The sequence below is a fragment of the Rhamphochromis longiceps genome, linkage group LG10 (genome assembly GCF_057381845.1).
Source record: "Rhamphochromis longiceps isolate RC_006_pf linkage group LG10, R_longiceps_female_GT1.1, whole genome shotgun sequence".
NCBI classification, from domain to species: domain Eukaryota; kingdom Metazoa; phylum Chordata; class Actinopteri; order Cichliformes; family Cichlidae; genus Rhamphochromis; species Rhamphochromis longiceps.
Window position 1 is genome coordinate 19,354,599 of NC_140566.1, and position 27,514 is coordinate 19,382,112.

The 27,514-nt window shown below is 41.9% G+C and overlaps 1 protein-coding gene across 4 annotated transcripts in view; it reads right to left on the bottom strand.

Moving 5' to 3' along the window:
* Positions 1-23,748, bottom strand: part of dclk1a (doublecortin-like kinase 1a) — a 47,659-nt gene extending 23,911 nt beyond the window's left edge. For 2 of the 4 annotated variants that reach the window (XM_085420748.1, XM_085420750.1), the window contains exons 1-5: positions 23,517-23,748; positions 22,548-22,943; positions 21,183-21,532; positions 7,901-8,000; positions 2,293-2,400 (exon numbers count right to left, since the gene is read on the bottom strand). In XM_085420748.1, the coding sequence (XP_085276874.1) occupies positions 2,293-2,400; positions 7,901-8,000; positions 21,183-21,532; positions 22,548-22,908 (919 nt within the window). In that variant the 5' untranslated portion in view covers positions 22,909-22,943; positions 23,517-23,748. Of the gene's footprint in view, positions 1-2,292; positions 2,401-7,900; positions 8,001-21,182; positions 21,533-22,547; positions 23,182-23,516 lie in introns of those variants that run through there. The other 2 variants (XM_085420749.1, XM_085420752.1) reach the window with 2 other exon arrangements.
* Between the last annotated feature and the right edge of the window lie 3,766 nt (positions 23,749-27,514).

A 27,514-nucleotide genomic window follows, 5' to 3' on the forward strand; every position in this document is an offset into this window, starting at 1 on the left:
TGATCATCCACTTTAGTTCTCCTCTGTGATCTTTCTGGTCTTTCGGTGTTGCTGAGCTGGCCAGTTCATTCCTTCTTTTTAAGAATGGATCTTTAAACCTCATATTGAGAGGTCCAGTGAACAGCTTCCAAATTCAAATTTTAACACTTGGAATGAGCTCAAGGAATAACAGCAGAACAGGCCTCACATGGCCATTAAACTGCTTGTTAGACGAATGTCCAATTACTTTAGAGCCTCTAAAAATTGGGGACTGTGTATAAAAAAAAGTGATTCCTAAAGAGTTAATGGAATACATTTGCTGAGCCCCTTGAATTAAAGCTGGAAGTCTATGGTTCAGTCACACAGTGATTGTTTGATTTAAAATCCACAGAAAACTACAATAATTGTGTCTTTGTCCAAAGAAAATATGAACCTAACTGTACATACAGATTGATAAGTGAATGTGCTCCTGGTTCAGCAGTATCAGCTGTTGTTCACTACTATAACAGAACATGTTGTCCTCAAGGGGAGGGAACACGATGTGCTTTTAACATTTGAATAAAAGAGCAGCAGAAGGTTAGTCAGGGTCAGACAGATTTCCACTGCTGTTTTGTTCCTGACCAACAATGTCTGAGGGAGTAAATACAAACAGAAAACAGTCAACACCAGTCAGGGAATATTTGATGATGTTAAGCAGCGGAAGCAACACCAGAAGGTGAACATTTTGGCGACGTGAAAAAAACGCAGGGACGTTCTGAGTCAGGGCGAGGGCCGAACGTCAGTCAGCTCCTCTCCCCTCTGCAGGCCATTTCACAGGAAGTCCCTGCCATATATGGTTGTCACAGGCCATTGTGTCTGTAGCTACATGCTCCTACTGTGCTATGTTCCCATGGCAACCAAGACGAATCAGTCCCTCCCTCCGCCAGTCTCTTGTTTTCTCTTTCTCTCTCTCTCTCACACACACAGACACACACACACACACACACACACACACACACACCAGGATACACCTTTATTCCAGACTTTGCTGCAGCCAGCGAGATCAGATGGTGGTGTATGACTCACTCTCATAACCTTTCCCCAAAGTTTTCAAGCCTTCAGCATCCAGAAGTTTCTCTCCTTACCCCAGCTGTTTACATCCTTCTTCCTATTCAGGTCAACAAAAAATCCAGCAGCAAATGTTCGCGTTCGTTCTGCGTGGTCACGTTACGGTTACGATTTAAGGTTAAAATAATAATAATAATAATAAAGAAATAAATGGTGCCTCTGGACTTCAGCAGCAGGTGGAACAAATTCTTCTTTTGTAGTTTCTGTGTGTTGCATCACCCACTCAATAACCCCCCTACCAAAAAAAACCCCAATAGGTCTTTATACGCGTACAAATCATAAAATGATTACAGTGTGGAGGAAAAGTTAAGTGCACTGTTGCATAACCAGGCATATTACACACAACCAAAGCTCAAGCTGTGCAATCAGACAATGCCTGATTTTGTTCAAAGCTCTAAACTAATCATCAAGTTCTCGCCAGCTCTGAGACAGACCGAATGAATGTTTGGCCTCTTAAACACACACACACACACACACACACACACACACACACACACACACACACACACACACACACACACACACACACACACACACACACACACACACACACACACACACACACACAAACAGTTGTGGTGCATTAATGAAAGCTGCATTCATCTATCAGAATGATTGTTTTCACACACGTTTGGTCTGTTGTTATCTCAAAAGGACTTCTAGACAGACTCTCAGGCACAAACAATAAGAGCAGGCACCAGTGCAAGCTTATTACATTTCATTAGTATGTCAGGTGAAGCACGGCTTGTTGGGGAGCTGCAGGATTGAGTCACCAGCCCCGTTCATCTTTCCCTCTCATCTTCACTCCTTCCACCCTCCCTCTCTCTCTCTTTTTTTTGTTGCTTTTTACCTCTCTCATCCCTGTTTGCCTTTTTCTCTCCTCCCTTGTGAAAACATTCTCATTTGAATTCACATTCAAGCAACAAGGCGCAGCTCACATATGTACGCCGCGAGACACTCCACAGAGCTCAGATTTCATCGTGTTCATTCATACTGCGCTGAGATGCCGATTAAGTGACGATCTAGAAAACACCAAGCAATCAGACGATGAGCTATTATTACACAAACAACTCCCGACCACGGCGAACGCATCTGAGGTGCTGCAGACATGCACAAGCTCAAAAAAAAGGCAGGGGATGAGTTACAGGGTGTGTTAAACTACTTAAAGAGAGGACTAGAAGAAGACAGAAACTTTTGCTGTCTTACCAGATGCAGGCGACTTGCTGCGCAGCGATTGGACAACAGTTCTGGGGGAGCCTCGGTTCAAAGAGCCTGACATCCTCCCATAGATCAATGATTTCATCATACGACACTCTGCAAGCACAAAGAGAGGACAGATAGAGGTGTTCAGGGACTGTTTAGCAAATATTAATCCACTCACCTTTATGTATTCATCCAGTGCGCTGAAATCCAAAATGTGTAAGCTGTAGAAATTCAAATCCTAAGGAGGTAGCAGCTTTTTTACCTTCTTGCAGCACTCGGGATTTCATGCTCAAATAAACTGACATTAGGTGTGCGACACTGTAACATGACACTGGTTTGTGGCACAGAAACAGCCTTAATATTACACCATCAGAGCACTCGAACAACACGACAGCTCTGTTAGTCTGAAATGAAAAGTTTATGGATTTTAAGCCAGCTACTGTTTTAATATTGTTTTTGAGTGAGTCTAACCTTTAGCCATGCAAGAAAACAGCAAACCACTAATGTATCGCCACACTTGTAATTGGTTTTACCTTCAGGTCCCCCTGCAAAAACGAGCCCTGACCTTCAGTGGGCTCGTTTTCCAAACGCAATTATTGTGGTGCTTCAGAAGTGACAGCTATGACTCACGGAGGTCTTACAGACACACACACACACACAGCGCTAGTAAATGAGCCATGTGATGGTATTAAAACACACGCTCCGTGTCGGCTCCATCCCCAAAACTTTACTCCTCCACTGTTCATTAACCCAGCCCCATTATAGCTCATTGCCATTATAGACCAGTGGGAAAGACAAATTGTACAGCTTGCCCCGCACATGTCTGTGTGCGTGCGTGTGTGTGTGTGTGCATGCGTGCGTGCATATGAGAGCCTGGCTGTGTGTCTGTCTGTATTTGCATTTGCTTGTGTGGCAGACGTTTGTGGCCCAGTGATTAATGTACAATACCGAGTGTTAACATGATGACAGTGTGCCAGAGCTGAGGCAGAGGCGATAATTATAGCGATGCTGAGAGGAGGCGAAGTTGTCTGCAGCTCTGACTCCAGATGTCTCTCTGTTACGCTGTCTGTTTCGTTTGTCGCTCTCCGTTCCTGTCTGTCTATTTCTGCCTCTTGCTCTCTGTCTGCCAGCGCATGATGAGGTGTCAAATCATGCTCTGTGTCTATAAAACATTAGATATGGCTGTGTTATAATCACTGTTTTTGGGGGGGAAATGTGGTTCAGACGAATTCTCCTGACGAAAATCGACCTATGTAGAAGAGTCTGTGTAACGTTTTTAACGGTGTTGATTGTGCCCAAACTTTCATAAAGGACATTTGGGATGTTTAGAGAACATTCCCATACTGCCCCTCAATGGTCACATGAGATCATTTAATTGAGAAATTAAACAAAGGATCCTACGTGGGTAAAAGCTGAATGTATACTCTCCATTCTCAGTAAGATTTTTAAAAAGATCATTTTCATTCCTTTATGGTCATGTTGCAGCATTTCATAGCAGACATTTGGTATCTTTGGGGTACATTTTCTTATGGTAATCTGTTATTCACAATATTTACATGAGGACCTTTCATACGAGACTAGTGGAAACATTTTGGATATGAAGAAGATGTTCCCTATAAATGTAAGAGATTGCAGCCTTTTTCGTTTTAATAAAAGTTAAATGAAACTGAAGTTTAATAAATATTGGATATGGTTGGGGATGGAGCAAGGAGTAGTCTGATTACAACAATTATCACAACAATCAGATAATGTTACATCTGGCTATTTGCAACTAGAAGTGTTACATTTAAATGCATTTGGCACACATTCTTGGGAAATACTGGGAGTGATCGGGGGACAGTTGATATATGGTACCATGTATTGAGCCATTACTAATTTGGTTTAGTTTTCCAGGCTTTCTGAAGGTCTTTCAAAGTTTTTCTTTGGACATTGGCTGCTTTATCACTGCTCATTTTTGTACCGGACCATTCTCACAGGAATGTTTTTATTCATTAATTATTAAGCCACTTAACACTGACCCATGAATCATTCAGGCTTAAAAAACGCACATAACACAAGGAATGACCAGTGTTGTGTCCACACGTAACGGATAACACAGAATCCATTTTAAATAGTATCTTTAGCCACTTTGTTACTAGGAGCCTGAACAAAACACATTATTTGTTCCAATTTCTTTAGATGAGTCTATGAAAAATAATACAGATAACACAGTTTGACAGACTTAAAATAGTATTTTTGTACCAACAACATCTGTCCCTTCAGTTAATAAATCTAATGCTCACTGAAGTCTCATCAGAAATGGTCTTAATGGAAGTGTACCTGTTAAGAAGCCATTCTCAAGGAAGATAAATAGAGAACAAAGACTTATGGATGCCAAATTACACAAGAACTGAACGGAAAATTAGTGACAACAGGTCTTATGCGAAAGATCCCAAACACACTCCCGCTGCCGTAAAGCACACCTGAATAGAAAAACACACAAACTCTATATCAGTCATGGATTGGCCTCTCCAGAGCCTGAACCTTAATATTACTGAAGCAGCGTGAGATCATCTTGACAGAAAACAGAAAAAAAAGGAAGCTTTGAACATCCTTCAAGAAGCCTGGAGAACTATTCCTGAAGACTACTTAAAAGATGGCTTGCCTAAGAGCATTCAGGCTGTGTGCAAGAATAAAGATGGGAATACCAAACATTGACTTTCAGGCTCATTAGATTTATACAACCTCAGTTTTTGCCTGTTATTATGTATTTGCACAAATGCATCTTTGGACCTATTTCACACTTTTCTAGCAAAATATAAACATGGGCGCCTGAAAACTTTCCTTTAGATCACTATAGTATAATTAACTGAATTACGATTACATTACCAGGCCTTTATGTCCTTCACACATTAAATAGTCAACACAAGGTCAGAAATCAACGCTTGAAGTTTAAACGCAGTTTTAGGTGAAAGTTAGAGATGTACAGGCTTGAGTTTGACATATCTGGATTCTTCAAACACGTGTTTTCATCAGGGAGCTGTCTGACTAGTCTTCACTCAGTAGCATGACAGCAGCCTACGATACAGGCAGAGACACAAGAACAAGCAGCCCTGCAACCACTTCTGTGGTCCCCACAGAGCCCTTATTTCAACATCATTGAGACAAACTGGGAATACATGAAAAGAAACCGAAAACAGGCAGCTGAACTCCACAGATTTACAGTGTTTCAAAGAGGACTGGAGCTCTTTTCACAACAGCAGCTCAAAAAACGAATTTGGAGGAAGCTTTGAGGCGGAAATGACCCTATTGTATTCTTCCAGCAAGAAAATACAGCAAATCCTGATGTACTAGAAAATGTACTAATGTACTCTACGAACTCTAAGAGCAAGGACGACAGTGGGCATGCTTGCTGTGCTGTTAGTGTGTTTTTTGTTCACACACAGTTGTAGCAAGCGTGGGCAGATAATTAAATTTTCATCACACGGATAAGAGGTGCTTCTTAGCTATAAGTGATTGGTTTAAAATGCTTATGGAGACAATCGTCAGTAATTAATTAAACATAGTCGAATCACAGGCTTATAAACCTTGCTGCATGAAGGAAAAAGTTTTGTTGTTATCATTCTCAAGACAGAGGAAGGTTACCAAAGGAAGACATAGCTAATGAAAGCAGGAAGGCACAATGTGCTCCAAATGAAAGAACAGTGAGGAGGAGGAGTGAGGGGAAAAGGGAGACAAAAGAGGGTAGGGGGCGGAGGTTTGCAACCATGGCGGGATGGATACCTGGGAAACAAATAAATTGAATAAACCTTTCAACAAAACCCAGTGCACACTCATTCATGTAGGAGACAGGAAGAGAGATGAGAGGGTAAGAATACAGATGAGCACTAAATGGCAGGAGTGAAGGGAAGGGGGAGAGAGACAGGCAGCAGCACACACAGATGGGTAAAGTGAGGACAGAACACATCCTCAGTGGATAGCGGTGGGGAGACAGGCAGAAAAGAGGGAGAGGAACAATGGTAAAATAGGTTAGACGGTGGTTTAAGTGCAGTGGACCGAGAGGAGAGGATGAAGTAGACAGCCTACAGCTGGGGTGTCGAACATGAGGCCCGGTGGCCAGAATGGGCCTTTCAAAAACTCCAGTTTGGCCCATGCAATGGCTTCGGAAAAAATGTATGAGGACATAAATTTCGGTTATTGAACTGCTTTTTAGTTTTACAGCCTTTGCTACATTTGTACAACACCAGTTAAAAAGTAATAGAAAAAACAATTAAATGACAGAAAAGATCTTGTTTTATTTTAGTGAGACAAATCGTGCTGTGAATTAGCAAAACTCTTCTGTGTTACAATTCCAACACAGTCAGGGCAACAAGCTACCAAACCTTTTTTTATTGCAATTTTATACATTTATTTCTTGCAACTTTAGCCCAAAGTGTCAGCAGCATTGCTTCATCATGAAGAGAAACAGACAGTTTTTATATGAAGATATCTCCAGGGTGAAATGTGTACTTAAATTTCTTTTACACTGACAGAAATGGGACTTTCACTGGTCAAAGTGGGCTGTTTGTGGCCCAAAATGTAAAATGTGTTGGACATCAAGCAGAGGGTTGAACCAGGAAGATTACCGGTAATGTTTTTTTTATTTTATTCACTGAAATGTTTTATGATGACGTGCATGTACTTAGCCCTTTATCACCCAAGTATCATGCAGGACCCTGGACTTATTTTGTAATTTTGGCTGTAAAATGTCAAAATAATTGTTATCGTTCAGGAATCCTTTGAATTTTCTCTCTAGCCTAAAGTGGTTGAGAAGTTATGCTAATGAAGGAAGAGCTGTGTTCAGAAAGCAGTACCTTATGACAGCTCTGTGCTGCCATGATACACCAAATATCTTCTATTCTTTCCAAAAGTATTTTCCTTTTGTCTCTAGCACAAATAGTAACTGTCACACCCAGCAGGATCAGTGTCCAGCTGATCTGAGGTTTTTTCTATCTTTCTCTCCAACTTCCACTCTCTCTCTCTCCTCTTGTCATTGTGGGTTCACGCCCTCGGTGGGAGGAAACAACTGAGCCTAATCAGGGCGGTCAGCATTTAAGCCAGGAGGTGACTGCTGTTCTTCGCTGGATCGTTGTCTGCCACGCGTTAGTGAAAGTCAAGTCTACAGCAAAGCTAAGTCAAATGTTTAGAAGTGAACTGTGTAACTATTCCTCGTCTCCCCGTCTCTCCTCCTGGATTCCCTCCCCGTGTGATTCTTTGTGTCGAGTGTGGATGAGTGAACCTGTGGCCGTGAGTGTGGAGAGTTGGAGAACGCGTGACTACCCCCTTGGATTTCCCCAGAGCCCCGTCGCTCACTTAATTGTATATAGCACTGCCCTGCACTTCCTGTAAATACACAAGGTGGATTCTGTAAATAAATTATTGTGTACAGCTGATTCTGGAGTCCTGCACTTGAGTTCTCCCCGTCAAACCGTAACAATAACAAAGTTGGGGTCATTTAAAGAGTGCTTATAAAATGACTAATGGTTTAAAAAAAAAGATTTGGTTAATTTGATAGAAAATAGAAAGTAAGGAAGGGAGGGAAGAATAAAATAGGAAACGTGAGGATAGAAATGTAAGAGAAGGTATTTCTCACCACTTTCATCCAGCATCAAGTCATCTTGATAGCGGAACTTCTCTGGTCCACAAGCCACGAAGATGTCCTCGTCACCAAAGAAGTCCTGCAGGCATGACACCTGAAAAGATGGAAGAGTTCAGTTTTTGTAAGGTTGGATAAATGCTCAACGTTTTATTCAGGAAAATGAGATTTTCTGACAACAGCAATTTGCTAACATGTTGGCAAATTTAGTCACATAGTCTACTTTAGTCACTTGTAAGCTGCTGATAGTGTTTGTATGTATACATTGCAAACTGCGAGAGCCACTCACATACTCTGCATTGTGCATGCTCACAACACTGGCTTCCTCTGCCTGTGCTCGGGTGAAGGGGCACATTCACTGAGCCCGAGGACTGTGAAGAACACCAGAGGTGTGTGCGTGCTGGTTTTGTTTGGTTCATTTTGTGTGCTCGCCAAACCTCTTTATAGACAGTCCATGTTCCCGACAAGTCCCCAAGCAGCAGCGCTGTGCTGCTTCTGCACCTAATCAGTCTATCAGTAACTATAATGGGACCTTGCTGACTCACTAATTTGTTGATGCACCGTAGCTCATGCACCGGACATCCAGAGAAGCAAGTGGGGTTAAATGAAGGCCAGTATCTTATAAATGGTGGTGAATAACAAAGAGAAGGATGGATGAGGTAGACGGACCTACGGATAAAAGGACTCTGAAGGCGTCGCTGTCATTATTTGATGAGCTCCCTAATGTGCAGTTAAAACCAAAGCCACAGATTTGGTTAACACCACAGTTAGTGTTGGATTATTTTTTAAGGCTGTCTACAGATGGACACCATTTCATTAAGACACGCCTAATAAACACATTGTTCACAAATCTTCAGCTGCAGCACAAGACAGGTGTTATGTGCCTTTTTAATTTGTAAGATCACTGGTTCTCTACCAGGAAGAAACCTCAGCAATGGGCTGTTTATGATGACAAACAGGATGAAAAGCACACCACCGTTCATTTTTTTCCTATTTGATTTAGTCAACAGCTAATTCCATATCTGATCTAAACGCTGCGTGAATTGCTCAAATAACTTTAATTACACCCCAAAGGCCAACCATCACACTTCAATTCCAAGACATCAATATTCCAAATGATATTTCTCCACTGGAAACGGTACAGTCAGAAAGGGATTTACTGGAAGACAATAGTTCATTCATCTAGTATGACAAATCTCCTACCAAAAACCTATTAGGAGCTATTATAGTTTAGGCTGCATGCAAGTGTAACACCGCCTGAAGTTAGCACACAAACACAAAGCTTCAGTTATTGCATTTTCATGGCAATTAGCATCTAAGAATCCATTTAGATTCCCATTAGCCACCAATCAGTGCCCCAAAAGAAAGTCACAAATGATGTAACAGCATTATCAGCAAAATGCCAAATAAACAGCAAAGAGGCCATTCTGTGTGTGCGTCTGTGTGTGTCAAGAAGGGAGTTGTCCTGCTTTACCCCCCGTAGACCCACAGATGAGCCAGCGGGGAGATAGAAAACAAGTTTAATCTCAGGCACAGGCTCTCTGTGGAGTATGGATCACTTTCATTTAACTTTTTAAATTAATGCTTGTGTGTGTCTGCATATGTGTGCGTGTGTGTGTGTGTGTGTCTGCATATGTGTGCGTGTGTGTGTGTGTGTGTCTGCATATGTGTGCGTGTGTGTGTGTCTGCATATGTGTGTGCGTGTGTGTGTGTGTGTGTGTGTGTGTGTGTGTGTGTGTGTCTGCGTGTGGAAATGATATTACTCCAGTTTCATAACAGAGTGCATATTGCTTTGTTCCCTGATGTCCCCTGATAGCGCTGGTGATTAACTTCCTAACAAGATGGCGTGATACAGATGCCGGAAACATTTCCCAAGTGCGTCAGTGCTGACGACTTGGCCACTTCTCTAAAGGTAAAGTTTTTTAATTCGAGTATTTTTCACATTTTTTTCGAAGTGATATCAGATTTTGTGCTTACAGTACACTGAACACAACTTCTACTTTGAAAGCACAGCGATTACTGAAAAGTTTGTCACTGATAATGTTATTGGCTGCTTCAGGCTCAGGCAAACTTTGGTCTCACATACACTCGTGTTTAGTTGCAGCAAGCTGAATCTGTCACCTGTGATGCTCCAATGAACGCATCTCTCTTTGTCTTTACACAGCCTACGTTACATCAGTCACTCTCTAATGACGCATGCTGCTTGGTCAATTAATTAATGAGCTGACTGAAAGAAAATGAATTGCCAATTGTTTAGATAATCAAACACAATTGTGACCTTGTTTTTGAGAGAGAGATGAGAGATGTTGAGCTTCTGAGTCCTGATGATATCTTTGCAATTTGAACTACTGATCTGACAGGGTGAAACAAATGTCAAAGATGCTTTGCTATAAGCTGAAGCAACTGGATGTAATGGCTTTCTTGTCATAATCAAGGACAGGCGAGGTGGTGAGAGTGCTCACTTTCCTGGGAACCCTTCAGTAGGTGTGTCAAGGTTACCTGAGTGGTGAAGACAAGGTTAGGGTTTACCTGCAAGCTCTCATTAATCATAGCCATCTTGAGCCGCTCTCAGCTGCTGTGGCAGTGTCCCCTATCAGCTGTATGGGCTCAGTGGTTAACTTCTTGCAGCATGTGTGGTCGCAGCAAGCACTCTGACCACTGATGTCTGCAGGAAACCACAGGAAACCCAATACAGCTGAGAGAAATAACCTCTCCAGAGTATCCTGGGTCTGCTCTGCATCCCCCTCCCAGCAGAACATGCCTGAAACATCTCATCTAGGAGGTGAAAAGGAGGTCCCCTAGCCAGATGCCCAAAGCACCTCATCTAACTCCAAGAGGCCAGCCAGGCACAGCCCAAAAGCACGACATGGACTTGCCATCCTATGGGCTCACCATATGCTATATTGTGTATTTCTCATTTACGTCCCTAAAAACAAGAAAAAAGTGCAACCACACAGATTTTGTCTCCAGGTGTATAACAGACAGCATAACATAAACCAACACATGTGGCTCTCTCCTTTTTGCAAAAACTGCCAAACTGTCCTCGCCCTCTACCTTTTGCCCTCTTGTACTGCATGCAATTATAGTAATTATCATGCTAAGTCTCAGCACCTTTGCACTTTTTTTTAAACACAGAAAAATTACTTTAAACAAATATTTCTTTTGATGGTTTTAGTTTAATACAGCCTTGCATTTGCACAACTGTTTATTAATCAATATGAACCAGTATATTTTTGTGTGTTCATCCATACCAGAGACTGTAGAAATGACTCTTATATATGCATTTTTATGCACAAATCTATGATCTCTAAAAAAGTTTCTTTATTAGAGCTATTCTAACAATGTTTATGTTGTATACACTATATAAAAGAAAATGAGCCAACAATGCTCTCTGATTTGAGGAGCTACAACTGCAAAATGTTGAGTGCAAATATTGATCCACTAGTTGTTTCATCTCTAATGGAAAGATTTTTCTTTTGACGTCTAAGACTCTTCGTTTGAGCCTCATCGATTTAAAACTTGGGCTCTTTTGAAATCTGTGATCTTTATTGGCATGACGCACATCCTGTTGTTCCAATCAATTTGTGCAGGACTGGAGCAGAGAGCTCTATATATCTGTATACATCTGCTGCTCTGAAGCAGTTAGATTGAGTCCTTAAGCCAGGACTGCTGCTATTTAACAAAGACCCTTGTTTGAAATTAGGATATTTGAAGCATATCAACCTGAGAACAACAAAAATACTGGGCAAACACGGAGGGGAAAAAGCAGAGTGTAATAAGATAAATAAGCGAAAGAATGAGGATTCAGGGATGATAAGGACGGGAAGATAAGGACGAGTTTCATCTGGGGCAGCTAATGAGCAACACACAAACACAAACTGTCTACTGAGACTGGTGAGTAAAAGTATAGCTGCCATGGTGATGATGCCCTTAAGGCACTGTTGCATGGTTGATGCATGCCACTGACTGCAACAATGCGTACATGGTGATAAGAGAGCTCCATTATTAATATTTTACCTACTATGAGTATGATTTGCTCATAGTATGATATGATCTGCTTCATTCACACAAATGCAGAAACACGCCCTTGTGGCAAATGACCTGGTTAATGGTGAAAAAAAGATGTTGCGAGAGGAAGAAGCGCTTTTCTGAAACACTCAGGAAGATGGATCAACTGATGATGAAGAGATGAGTGAGCTGGTAAAGGTGAAGAGAACAAAAGGAAACGAACACAATCAAAAAGAAAATCAGAGAGAGATTAAACCAAATCATCAAATCCCCTGAGTTAGAGAGGAAGCAAACAGAGGGGGGGGGGGCAGCGGAGAAGATTTATTCCTGACTGCTGCTCCGAGCCCTTATCCGAGCCCAATGACAAAACAAGCCACTTTGATGTTTCTGATGCTCCCTTCTCCCAGAGAACCAGCACAGTTACACAACATCTACTGCTGCTATAAACAAGGCCGGGGTGAGAGAAACGGAGCACCGGAGGAAAAGACTCATCTAAATCTAATCTAGTCTAAAACAGTGAGAGGAGAGCAGAGGAGTGTGGAGATTTCATAATCTTCCCATCAGCTCAGCACCAGTAAGGAAAAAAATGTCAGCTTATTCTTTGCTGGGCCTTATGGGCCTGACCCTGAACTTCTTCCTTTACTGTCCACTGCTATCACGCTTAACAGGCCAGTTTAATAGGTATCACTGTGTTTTATATAACAATGGGGGCAAGTTTTGTTTATTTTCCACAATGGAAAAAAAAAACAGTTAGAGAAATCCTTGCAGAATAAGCCTCCAGCTCCCGATCATCGTGCATAAAACAACCAACAGGCCATTATGAAGCTGTTTTATGTCGCCACTGCGCCATCTAGTGTAGAATCACCTAACTCCATGACGTGTCTGTTCCTCGCTCTTTCTTCTATTTGCTTTTCATTTTGTCTTTCAGCACAAATACAAATCATATCTGGGGAAACCTGCAGGTTTTGGTCTTACACGGTGTCACAGCTAATGCAATGTCCAGAACATCACAGCAAAGGTGGATGAGAAACTGACGCAGGGAAATAACTGCCACCACACGGTGGCGCTGGTTAATAATCACAGGAAGAGGACACAGCCAGTACAAAATCCCACAAATGAAAAAAGAAATTGACTCAATTTACCTTGAATCAAGAGAACTGAAGCACATAAATGTAATGACAAAAGAACAACCTACAATTGAAATTAAACATATGCAAATGTATTCACCTAAATTCGCCTACGTAAAGCTTAAGTAGGAACATCTGGGACTCAAAAGAACTTTAAAAAACACATGAAAACAGTTTAAGTATGCAGATTAATCTACTGTGAGTCATAGCATCTATCCTGTTTTTTATAAGATCGCACATAACATATGGCATATACAGTGTTAATGCTTATTTGGCAAGGAAAAATGCACACACACACATTTAAATCAAAGCATCTGCCTGGCTCTCACTTTCCATCCGCTCTCGTGAATCATATGCTGGTAGCAAATGATCAGTGACAACACTTCTCGCTCTACTCATTTGGATCGCCTATTTATGTCCCTCTGTCTGATTTCAGGAGCTGACAGGTGGAAGACACACCTGTCAGCTCCTGTCACATTTTAGTGGGAATTTCTGACAGCCAATCATAGATAGAGACGATAATGTGTAACTACGTGAGGCTGCATGCAATTGTATTTACTACTAGGTAACAGGAGGTTGAATTCTGCTTAAATTTCACTTAGTTCGTACTCTTGATTTCACATCACTAGTCACTCAGTTGATATTGTTGGCTTTTGAACAAATCAGCATAGGTGGGAGTTTGTGATTTTGATCATTCAATGACTTTTATGAACCAGAAATAATCCCAATTAATTAAAAAAGAAAACAAAAATACAAATGAGTCTGTACCCTTCCTGCACCTCATTTTTGGGTACTTTTTAAAATGTTTTTTCTTTCTCTGTTAACAAACTTAGTCAAACATATGGCTACAATTCCAGAATTTTAAAAAAAAGAAACAAGAGCAGAAGGAGAAGAAAAGAAGATTCAACCACTAATCTTTTGCACCACAATAGATGGTGAGGTCAACATAATCCAGCCCACGGAAATGCCACGTCTCAGACTGAGGAGGAGCTGTCTGTGGTGCTGAATCGACCGTAGCGAGCCAACAGGGCCTTTCACGCTGCTCTGAAAAAAAACTTTCCTTGTAAGGATACCGAAGATGGGAGGGTAGACAGATGGAACTGACAGACACACAGACTGACGGATTAACTGACAGATGCTCTGACACAAATATGGATATACAGAAACAACAAAGGGTAAAGTGTTTGTTTCTATCATTCAGAGCCTCTGATGTGAAGAAAAAAAACCATGACACTGACTGACAAAGCTTTAATATTTAAGCAGCAATAAAGCATCACCAAAAACATTCTCACATGAAACAACTAAAGCTAATTTCCTTATTCTTCTAATCACCTCTTAATGTCCTCGTAGACCCAGAGGAGACGCAGAGAAGTGCAGAGCCACCTGACTAAAGGACAGAGAGACAGTGATCTAACAGAGATCAGGACACTGTCCGTACCCTGACGGTGAATTTACACGTGACCTCCCGCTGATTTAATCAGCACAACGCAAAGAGCCCAGTTTCACCAGAAACTGAATGTGAACTGACAGAGAGGAGCGGGGAACAAGGGATGGCAGGAAGAACCGGGGGGAAAGCAAACAGAAGAAACAAAAAGCAGCATTGATGTGGGGCCAAGTAACTGTGCAGCAGGCTGAGTTGGCGCTGGTGTTACTGCGTTCACCTCAAACCAGAGCAGCAGGCTGCCTGCCTGCCTGGCTGGATGCTTTGTTGCATAACAGCTTGTGTAACTGTTTCTGGCCTCCACAGGGGGAAAGCAAACTTTCTTGTGAAGCTGTTTGATGCACGTCTTTCTAAATTTGACAACATCTTCCTGTCATTCATTTGTGTAAAGATGTTTTTCCTCCTTCTTTCTCTTTCAAGCTACTGGTTTCAGCCAATAGTGGGAAACCGGTGCGCGTGCAGGAGCACATGTGTGTGATGCATAAAATACGAATGTATGCTGAATTAATGAGCTAAAACAGGTTTTTAGAGCCTAAGTAAGCGGGTGCCATGGGATCAATTAAGTGAGCAGCGAGGAAGCAGTCTAACTAACTGCTAAGCAGAACAAACTTGAGGGCTGAGATGGAATACTCTTTCATGGTTGATTCACCTGCTGATCACGCTCTCAATTAATCCATAAAATGTCAATTCCATCATACTTTTTTCTGACAAATGCTTTGAAATGTCTTATTTTGCTCAACTAACAGAAGAAAATAAAACCTGTGGCAAGGATTCAAAATCAGGTTAATTATTATACAAAACGAGGCTGGATAAGGATGCGGTCCCAATATGCTACTTGCAATAAACATAAACAAACATTTACCAATAAATCAAGAACAAATAAGTCGTCAGTCCAAGTCTGACTGACTCAACCACGGCTAAACAAATCTTCCAATATGGCTTCCAATTAAAATGTAACTTCAGCCTTTTTTAACTGCAATAATAGAGGAAAGACAAACATGCACTACTCTATAATGCATAACATGCAGATTAAACTCTGACCTTTTGAAGTTGATGCTGATAGACAGAAATAAAGAACAATGAGCAATAGTGCAGGCTCTGATGATGGTTTAAAAAACATTCATGACACCATTAAAAAAATGCATAATAATAAGTGTAGTGAGTTGTGCTGACTACCCACTACTGCATTAAATACAACTCTTGGTCATAAAGGATGCAAAGATTTTGCTTCTGAAGGTTTGGTTCTGTTAGCCACACATTAACATTTATCTTTTGCGATTTTAAAACTTCTGAGGTGTTTATTAACAAAGCACGGCATTTTTGCCTTCCAGCTGGCCTGGATAAGCTTTGTTCAAATAAGATATATCTTCTGTCACATTAGACAAAATCTAATCTGACAGATGATATGTGTCAGTCCGACTCTTTAAGCAGCCAAAAGCATGAAGCTGGAATCCAATCTTTCAAATGCAGATTCATTTGAGGCAGATTAGAGAATGAGTGACTCAGGAAGTGAATGAGTCAGACTGTATATGTATATGTATATGCATGTGCGTGTGCGTGTGTGCGTGTGATAAAGTTGTGGTGTGACTAAGTCCTGAACAGTCTGCCAGGGCTGGAAACGTCTGCCATCGATCCTAATTTGGCAGCAGATCCTCTGACTACAATAGGCTCTCCAATCTGCTACAGTCACTCTTCACTGGTGGACCAAGACACACACACACACAGACTGGTTTACCAAACCAGAAGGAAACAGACGGACAGACAGACAGCCTGACAAAAAAGCCTTCTATATTGCCTGTTTACACACAAAAACAGCAGTATAGTCTTAGCATTTCTGCTTGGGAATGCAAAACTACACTCCACAGTAACAAATTGACTATGTACTAGCAACAAATACACATATCCACACTGTGCTGAGTAACTGTGACTCAGCAGAACAGCAGGAGCAGATGGGGGCTCTGCTTCCCACGATCCTCATATACAGAAAAGGTGACATCATCAACATTAAATACATCCCGCAGCGAATAACAAGATCTAATGCTTTGCATATGAGCATAACATAATTGCTGTCCTTGCGTTCTGTAAGTATCACTAATGTAGCACCTTGTCTATAGTCACTGCAGAGCTGGATTCAGACTCAGAGGGAGAAAGGAGACAGGCACAATTAAAACAATGAAAAACAAAGCAAATATGGAGTAATGTGCAAAAAAAAAAAAAAGGAGGGTGGGTAGGGAGGGTGGGGGGGCAGAAAGAGCAATGCCATATGTTGCAGCCTCTTGGATTTGGGGATGCATGTCGAGTGTGCTAATTAAATGAAGACTAGACAGCCATGAAAAAAAGAAAACAGCGGAAGGCTGCCAGCAAAGTGACAGACATACTGAGAAAAGTTAGGAGAGAGGACATATAAGACCAGAGGACGTAAAGATGTGGGGATTGAAAACTGGGTGATGAGGATGAATAATATATGAAGATGCAAATAGAACAGATGCAGTCATGGGTGGAGAGAAAATTTTAAAAGGGGGCGTGGTGGAGAAAAAGGAGGTTGCAGAGGAAACAGAAGATGACGATAAAAGGATATAAGAGATTCTTTTGTCTTGCCAACAAGCAGAAGGACAAGCCAACAATGCAGTTAAAGAAGCGAGAGCTGCACTGCAGATAGTGAACAAGTAGTTCATCACTCCTACAAGTAACCTCTACCTCACCTTAAGAGACGTTATTATGTTGTTTTTTAATACCAAATGTAAAAGAGGGTTGACATAAGAATATAATGGAAAAGGAGATGAACAGTGCATAACCTCTTTAAATTAAATCAAATTAATTGGCAGCAAACAGCAACTTACATGTAACAGTGTTGTGGTTTTTTTCTATAATTTAGCATAATTTCATCATTGAAGGGACGAACAAGTAGACAGGCTGATGCCATTAACCCTAAAGCAACATGGCCACCATGGCATTAAACTTAATGATATGATATGATGCTTTAGGAGAAGTGTGGACTCAAGTAATGTTCCACCTTGTTCAGTTTAGAGAACAAAAATAGCATATCAGCCTATGCTGCTTAATTTACCAATGATTTCAAATATTTCATGGTTTTTTTTGTCTTCTAACTTTATGGAAGTTAATTGACTGTTTGCCAGCTCCTCTTCTTTAGCAGTTTTTTCTCTTTGTTTTGCATATTTTTTCCATTTTAAAACCTTTTCTGTAAGCATTTATACCACTTTGGGTAAGTGTCCCCTTTTTTATGCGTGTTTTAGCTTTAGCATTAGCATTAGCGCTTAATGTGAGAATGCTACTATTTCCCTGTGCTCAACCCCCTGAGGTACAAACTACAAGGTCTGAGTAATGAGACTCTGAATAATAGAATGCAACCGACCTTAGAAATGAGTAATCAGCATCAAGTGCCTGCAGTTAATGGCCAGCGATGCATGAGCAGAAATCTAGATGAATCCATTCAAAAAAGGGTGTGTGTCACTATCCATGCTAAGTGGCCTCAGCAGGCTCAAGGCTGGCAGCTGGGGTCCTACATAATGTGTGTGTGTGTGTGTGTGTGTGTGTGTGTGTGTGTGTGTGTGTGTGTGTGTGTGTGTGTGTGTGTGTGTGTGTGTGTGAACACAGCTCAAAAGTATTAATAGGCCAGCCGTGTCTGTGTCCTAAGCCACTTATGGCTCGTCTCTGTTCTCCTAAGACCGACCAAGCTACACAATCCCACCATGCTATGATATCACATCAGGTTTGCTGGTTCCTAAGCAACTAGATCAAATCTTCATAGAAACTGGCAGGGTTAAGAGTTTGCCGAGAAATAGGAGATTTGTGGTAACCCCAAAGGCGAAAGGATGGAGCTAAAAATAACAGCTATCAGATACTAAGAGACCAGCATGTTAGCATCAATGTAGCAGTATAGTGGGGGTCGGAACTTGATCTAGATTCTTGCATTACAGTCGGAAATATGATATCCAAATGGACACGGTGGAATGAGCTCACGGAGAGAGTTCACAACTTGTCCAATCTCCATCGCATGCATTATTGCATACATGCATTACTGTAGATAAACACGTAGGTATGCAGGATTTAGAACATCCTAATACTTTATTATTACTGACTAAAATGTACTGGCGGCACTAAGTGCAGAAATGTGTTACTTAATGCCTGTTCAAACTAAGAATCAGATCTAATTTATATATGTATTATATGTAGTATGTATTTCTTAATCGGGGCATGTTATTATAAGACTGTTTGAGATTACATAACATAGTAACATAACAAGCACTGCAGAAATATCCCAGCGTTTCCCAAAGACGATTGCTTTCATTTCAACCAAAAGACCTGAAACACTGCACACAGTCAGGTACAGATTCATACATGCACCTGAACCTGCATATAGAAATGAACAGGTGTAACCAAATGACTGACAGCTAAACACATTCCCTCAGCAGCATCTATATGCATGTTTTTCCTTGAACTGAACTTCTGAAGATCGTTTTTCACGTACACGTAAACCCTTCCGCACTGACTCTGTCCTCATTACAGGGGTTAATGAAGGAAAGAAGCCCAAGCTCTGGTTTTCACAAGCTCTCTCTCTCTCTCTCTCTCTCTCTCTAGGCTCTGCAGCTCTGTTGGGACTCGACGCTACTGCCAGCAAGGCCCAGAAACCTACTTCTGCCGTAGGCTCAATGACTGACGCAGCTCAGCTGACGGCAGCAGGCCACACAGGCAAAACCATGCAAGGACGCGAGCATGCACCTGCGCGCACACTCTACTTAAACCTTAAAGTCCCTTTATCCTTAGGAAATTACCTTTGGCACACTTCTGATATGTCAAAAGGTACATTAGGTAACCCCTGCCATTATTTATCCAAAATGTTACTCCTATGCTTATTCAGACATAATAGTTCATTCATTGGTACTTAAAAAAAAACATGCTGAGGTTAAATTTCTTTAATGAGTTCCCCTTTTTGTAGCCACGCAAAAATGTTCTGAACCCTTTTGCTCGCTGCTTATTCACCAGTAATTCCCACCTTACAAGTTGAATCCCACATTCTCCCCTTTTTCTCCTCTCTTAATAACATAATCGCAAACTCTCCCACAGGCATTAATCGACACCTACGTACAAAATCAGACATAAAAATGCGAAGGAGCTGGATCTGCACTCAGCCCAGCCCAGCTAATTTGGCAGTGTGCGTGTTACCATGCCTACAGGCCCGATCAATACTTTAACTAAAAATAGCATAGCCGTAATACGCTTACTTCAAATTGCAGAAGGCTGAACGTGGCAGGAGCAGAATTTATTCTGTAATTTCCAACATAAGTGTAACCAGTGGCAGAGGAAGTGGGCACTGGGCAAAAGTGTGAGTTTAATCCCCGACAGGAGGTTTCTTAAGGCGATTCCAGGATGTTATTGGCTGGGCCTGCGTTCAAACAGCAGGTCACTTCCTGCTGGGTTAGCGGTGGATCATTAAATAGACAGTGTGGCTTCAGAAATGGGATCATAAACCAGTGCGAACACATGCAGATCAATGATTAGAGTTGGGATAGATGCTAGCGCAGTGTATCAAAATGCCTATTAAGCATGAAAATACCACAAGGCAAAGAGAATATTTGTTAAGACGAGTCAAACAGCGCCCTATTAGGAGATAGCTGTATGACACCAAGTAGCCAGACACCCTTTACATCCAGTACAATCTGTTTAACTGATGCTCCTGCTGGCGGTGCATTCAATAACTTACGACATGACCTAGAGAGAGGCAGAGAGAGAGACGGGGGGAGCACGGACAGATGCACAGACAGAAACGATGATGATGATGATGATGATGTGGGCTGGCGTGAGGGATGGAGTTGGGGACATGAAAGCAAACAGGAAGAGACTGGGGAGTTAAAGCATGTCAGAAGTATAAGCTAAAACCTGACACGCTGGCAGAGACGGCCTCTTTCTCTCTGCACCGTCCTCTTGTTGACACACAGGTGTGAGAAAGAGCACTTGATCTCACACGGCTGCCACGCAGGTCAAGTCCAGTGCTGTTTCCACTCAGACATAAAGAGAGGAATATGTGTGATCCGCGTACACACACTACGTCTGCGTACACAACTGGTTTAAACCCTGTTCTTTTTATAGTGTCTGCCTCCCACCCACTGAGAGAGGAAGCGGGTTAGGTGGGTGGACTATCAAGGGGGGGTATGACTATGATTTCTGGCACACATCGCTGCAGCGTGGGTGAGAACTCAGACTCCATTCATAGATTTCTTTTTTTTCCCTTCATTTGACCTCTTTCAGTCTCTGTGCCGCTCTTTCCCTACACAGCTCCGGCTGTGAACGGGGACAAAAATGTTCGTCATTCATAAAAGGCTCAGGATCGTGTTCATTAAATATTTACACCCTTTTTTTGATTCCTTTACCAGACCATAGATCTTCAGTTCCCTTCTCCAATCCAGTCTAAAACAGCCATATAATATCTCCCTCTTTTTCTGAGTGTGTCTCTCAGTGGAGACACTCATCATGTGTGACACATCTCCCACTGGCTCCATTGTGAGATTTAGTTCGAATTTAATACAGGCTAACAGCCAATGTCATCCACAATAAAACCAATTCAAAGCCACGTCTAATGTTCTTTGATACCATGCAAACACTAACAGGCTGCTTATCTTCTGCAAGCGCAATTCTATTTACTCCATACAACTACAAATCAGTGAACCGTGTAAGGAATTCTCACCCGTTTGCCATCCACCGTGTAGATCTTCTTCACCACTCCAGAGTCGAGCTTTATGGCGTCTGTGATGTCGGTAAGGACCTGTTCATAGGAATGGGCTGTTTTCTTGTTCAGAAGAATCCTCACTGCTTTCCGGGGCTTCACTCCGCTCCGCACCACCGTCACAAGCTTCGGACGGATGAAGTCCTTGCTTTCGCGACCCTCTGAGGCGGTGGTCTTGGTGCTGCCCAGAGACGGAAGCCCGCGGGACGATGCTGCCGCAGCCTTGACGTTCACTGACCAGTTGGGGTTCACGTTCTTTGCGTAATCCAACTTTTTGTAGGCTTCGGTCGAACTGCAAACATAGCTTTCACCTGTTGGGATGGGGGGTTGGAAAAAAGAGAGGGTATCAAAGATGGATTATTTAGAAAACAGCCAAACAAAAGAGATAATCTTTAGGCTTCTTTTGGCAAAAGAAATAGATTATAAAGAGTAAAAACTATATATTTGGGTGAGAATCTAAAGGTAAACTCTACTGAAGGGGTGAACACCATTCTTTAAAAAAATATACACTCTTATTTGTTCTGCTATATTCAGAGCGACGTGCATATAAAGGATATGATTAACATTGGTTTCAGATCCCTCAAACCATTCAGTGACCCCTGGTGCCCTTTAAATCCTGGAGGAGGCCACTCCCGTCACAATAGAGATGTTTCATCACTGGACGAATGCGATTACTCAGATCAGCTTTGTATTGATCTGAAGCGACCTTTCCATCTCAGGCGATAATTATGCCAGAGTCAGTGGACCCTATCAATGTTGAGGTCAAAGGTTTGTTTTTTTTTCTTTACTGTTTGCACATAATCAACAGTCCATATCATCTAAACCTGCTGCCAACAGCTTAGAGCTCTTCCTCTTTCACCCCTCCTGACCTAATGATATTGGCTTGTAACTTTTAGAGAGTAAAACAGACCAAGATAACCTGAGCTGACACACCGGATATCTGGACCGCCATCTGGCCATCAAATGAGTTGCATAATCTTAAAGCAGTCATCTACAGTGTGCTCACTGGGTTAGGCTTTTTTGTGTGAACAAATGCCCCCTAAAAGTATCATGTACAGGCTGTTTCATATTATCTATCATTGGGGCTTCTTACTTTACATTTACAGTCTTGTTAGTGACCTTACTCTATGCAGCAGGAGGGGGAGCAAGGGAAGATCACATAACACCTCAGCTCACAGGTCAGGGAGTGTTTACTCTTTTAGAGAGTAGAAGAGAGGCATCCTATTATGTTAGATAACCACAAACATGTTGATAAGGTCATAGATGAGAGGAAGTGTGTCTCAGTGCTTTGAATTGTCGCAGATATACATATGTATTTATACTGACCTTCTACTAGCTGTTCAATATTGGTGATTTTCTTTGACCCATCCAGGGTGTATATGGTCCGAACGCCCTGAGGCAGGTTGACATTGTCGGATAGGGAACGGGTCAGGTCCGCCAGCAGGGCGTCAAAGGTCCGGAACCTGTCAGCAGAAATGGCGTACACAATCCCATTGAAGTACCGGTCTCCATTGCGGTAGAAGCGGACTTTCTTGGCTCTCTTCTCCGCACTCAGTGTCTTCAGGGTCCGGGTCCGGTACAGACTGCAGTGGGCGCTGTGTGTGGGACTCAGCACACCGTTCATCTTCGCACTAGAGCGGCTGTGCCTCTGACCTTTGTCCCGCTCGTCAAAATGCTCCATCTCCATTTCGCTACCGAGGCTCACAAGTACGGCAGTACTGTCTGGGAAACAACAAAGAGGAGGGGAGGGGAGGGAGAAGATAAAGTTTGAACTACCGAATAACAAATGAAAAGGAGGTGCCGAAAATGAATATCCGACCCAAGAGAGGTTCGGAAGGCTGATATAACCGCCAGCCGGTATCCGTCGCTGGCGCACTGTCTCAAAATACCCCACTAATGACAGATTAAGTGCTCTTAAGCCGAGCAGTGGACAGTGCGCTTCTTGACGACCCACGCTGTGTGTGACAGTGCGCCCGAGCTACTGTGACGCGCAGATGGCTGGAGAGCCTCGGTCACGAATCGATAATAACCTATTAATTTGGCCCTATAAATATTCAGAAGAGCCGCAGCTGGACCAACATCCCTCCTGGGCCGGAGTTAAAACACAACATCGCGGTCCCGTTATAGATGCCCATCATTAAAATATGCCAGGTTATATTCTGCAGTCCCAAAAAGACTCGTTAAAAACATATAAAAGTGTGTTTCAAGACTTTGCAGCAAACCACAAATAAAACAGTTAATCACGCTGGTATGAGATGATAATAATAATTTTAAAAAGCAACTGCTCAGGCTTACCTACGCGAGCAATTAACGCTTCTGTGACGGTCACCTCCAGTCTGACTGACGCTTTAATTCCCAGCAGATGTGAGAAAGGAGTTCAGTGCGCTCGTCCCTGACACTGGACGCCGGTGATATGTGATGCTGTCCTGGCTGCAGTGTGTGAGCCCCCCCTGTGCGTCTCTTTGTTGTCCGGTTGATGTGCCCCACCACACCAAACCAGTGAATACGTGCGTGTGTGTGCTTGTGTGCGCGTTGTGAGAAAGCAAGCAGCAGAGGCTGGACTGGAAATGGACTTGGTAGCAGCTGCTTCCCCTCCCATTCTCTTTTCTGTTTTTTTTTTTTACACCCACCCTTTCTCTCTCCTCCTCCACGTCACTCTGTCGTGATTTTCATTCGGCGCCCCCACCCCTCATTAGGATGCAACCACACGCTTCCCACCCGTGCTGGGGAGGATGTTGGTCCTGCACCCCCACCCAGCCCCTCAAAAGCACGCGTCAACTGAGGTGGGTGGATGGTGGTGTCAACCCTGCTTTGTGGCATTTTAAATCATCACTGTGGTGCTCAGTAAAGAGAGAAAACAGATATTTTTCTGTGATTATTTTCCAGTTTAATTCCCTCCTCATATTTCACATAAATCATTATTTATAGCTTAACTGATCGTAAATGCAGCATTGTGTTTAACCCACATTTGCACGTGGGTTGTTATGTAATACTTTAACTCTATACACAAACCCACATGCTGTATTTCTTCTACAATGACTTACTGTTGTTGCTGTATGAAGACTTTTTTTTCTTGGGAATTAAATGTATGGATGAGCTCAAAAGAGGTTCAGTTACACTGAATTCATCAACGCAGAGAACTGAGAGATGTAAATGATGCTTCTGTCTCGTTTCTTCCTATGAGCTTTGAAATTTGAGGTTAAGACAGGAACCAGTCTCACAGTGCAGGAAGAGATAAAGACCACTGACCTACATCATAGACTCCAGAGACTACAAAAATCCCACTCCACCACTCACTAATGAACCACACACATGCATGTGCGTATTATCTAACATTTATATGTGCCAGTGATGATGATAAAAAAAAAGAAGAACAAGAAGGTGCCGTCAATTTCTCACATCTTTGCCATTCGTTTATTTTATTTACAGCGTTATGTTTTGATGATGTCACTTTCATCAGTAATAATACAGAGTCTTTCTCTGTGTCTTTGTGTGTGATAATGAAACACCACAGCCTACCATGCTAGCCATGATCATCCCTTTATGACCACAGTGCTCCCATATTCTCATGGCTGCTTCCATCAGAAGATGGGTCCTTCCAGCAGGATAACATACCGTGTCCCAAAGCTCAGATCAACACAAACTGGTGTCTTGAACATGACAATGAGTTCAGTGCACTCAAATGTCCTCAACAGTCACCAGATTTCAGTCCACTAAAGTTCCTTTGGGATGTAGTTTAAGGAGGTTATGATGGATGTGCAACCAATAAATCTGCAGCAACTGTGTGACACTATCCTGTCAATATGGTACAAACTCTCAGAGGAACGTGTCCAGCACCTTGCTGAATTTGCGCCACAACAAAATAAGCATTGTTGAGAGCAATGTGTGTAAATGTGGGTCCAACCCAGTACTTGTACCTGATAAAGTGGCCTGTGAGTGCCCATGAATTCTTTACTGTGTGAGAGTGAAAGACAAATAAATACATTTAAAATAAAATAATTTAAAAAAACACACCCACAATTTTTTTTCTATTTTGGGGACTTGGTGTGCGTCACAAACAGAGAGGAGATGACACTCTCAGACATAATGTGATTTTCAAAAGAGAGTCAGATATGTCAGATTTATAAATTTCCACATTTTGTTCAAATAACAGATGAGAGCGCAGAGAAATGGATTTTGGTGTTGTGGTAGACTTAAAACAAACATATCTGATATTAGAACTGACAAAATGTGAGGTACACTGTGAAAGCAGCTCTGTTTGTCTTAGGATCATACAGTATCTTGCAGTTAGCAAGCAGCATTTCATAGTAATCAAGCATTTCAAACATATATTGCTTCCATCTACATTTGTGTCACCAGTGCCACTGACTAATTACAGACCGGGTGGAACAAAATCAGAATGAAATAAGCTTGGAAATACTGCATCCATACTAATTAGGTAAGTTCTTCATTTCTTCAATTCTTCATAGAGGCCAACTCTTGAAGCGTAGCACAGCATGACTCGTAGCAGATATAAAGAGAAGTGTGTGTGGTTAAGACTTTTAAGCCTCCATGTGGGCATGTATGATTTTATTTGTATATTATGTATGTAAGTGGACAGTTTTACAATCATAAAAACATATTTTTATGCCAAGCTCCTTTTCTCAGCAATGTGCATAACGGCCACGTTTTCATTCAAATGTTAGAAAAACACAAAAAGGCACGATGTAGAACACTTCTGCAAATACACTTCTGTGAGGTTATGATAAAGAAGCTGAAGCTCAATTGGATGGATTTATGGACTGATAACTGATATTGAAGTCTCATCTGGAGTAATTAAAACCTGCTTTCAATTTACAACCTGTGATTAATGTATTTTGATGCAATGCTTTCACACTACACAGAAGGGTGTGTGAACACGTGTGCTACCACAAAAGTGCGCGAGCCAAATGAATTAGCATAGTAATGCAGCAGTATTGTGAATCATTGTGTTTTGAGAGTCGCTGTTGTGATTTGTCATTCTCTTTCACCTGTCAGGAGAAGATATTTGGGTAGTTCCTCTGTGGCTGTGTGATTCATCGGCAAGACGCATTGAGTTGTAATAAATTAAAAAAGCTTATACGTGAAATTGAGATGGCAGAAGACTAGAGACTAGTTAGAAGGAGAGAGTGGTACACTGCAAATGTGCTCAGTGTTTCATGAGGCGATGTGAACTGGCTATGTCTAAATGAAGTCATGAATCTAAGATAAACAAGCTGTTGTGGATCACACTTAGAAGCGTACACCAAGTCAGCCATATCAAAAAGTAAATACCAGCTCAATAAACAAATTCCTCCCGTGGAAATTGAAGCATTAGGACTCGAGCTGATCAGGCGATACTTTTCAGAGGATTTACAGGGACAGGACAAAAAAATTAAATTATACAATTTATGCCTATGGCACCATGTTGTCCGCTTTGTGATTTTGTTTTAATTCAATGTAATTCAGCAAGGCTGAGAAGAACTGAAACCATCCTACACGTTTCACAAATACAACTGAAGCAGTACTCCTGGTGTTTGTTTTTTTTGTTGTTTTTTTCCTATTCACTACTTCATCTCATATCGATAGAGTTTTCTGACACCCACATTTGAAAAGGTGGTCAGTAGGTGGGACATGGGTGACTGTTTGCTCTGTGGAGAAACTACAAACAGCGAGAGCGGTGATGTGGTGCTGCATACGTAATGTGAATCGTAGGAGGTGTTAAAAAAAACTGCAGTGACACAAGAAATGTTCAACTTGGCAGGCTTGTAGCACACTAGACTCAAAGCCTTCAGCTTGTTTCCTGTCCTGAAATAAAGGCCTTAGCCACAAAAGTTTAAAAACCCATATTTGAAACATTTCTCTTTTTAAATAATTCATCTCCTTGTTCAAAGAAACACGTAAGAAAACACTAAGCCCACACTTTGTTGTGAATGTAGCCTTTTATAGCTTGACATCAGGTTAATACTGTGGTTACCTTATCAAATGAAAAAAAAAATACAAAAATAAAAACACAATACCAACTGCAGCAAATGGACAGAAAAAACGAAATACATTCACATTCATGTTATTAAGTATGCCAGCTGAACTGCTTGTTAACACAAATATTTAATCAGCCAATCACACGACAGCAATTCAAAGCATTTAGGCATATGGACATGATCAAATTGATCTGCCAAAGTTCAAATTGAGCATCAGAATGGGGAATAAAGGTGGTTTCAGTGACTTTGAATGTGGCCTGGTTGTTTGTGCCAGAGAGTATTTCAGAAACTGCCGATCTACTGGGATCTTCCCAC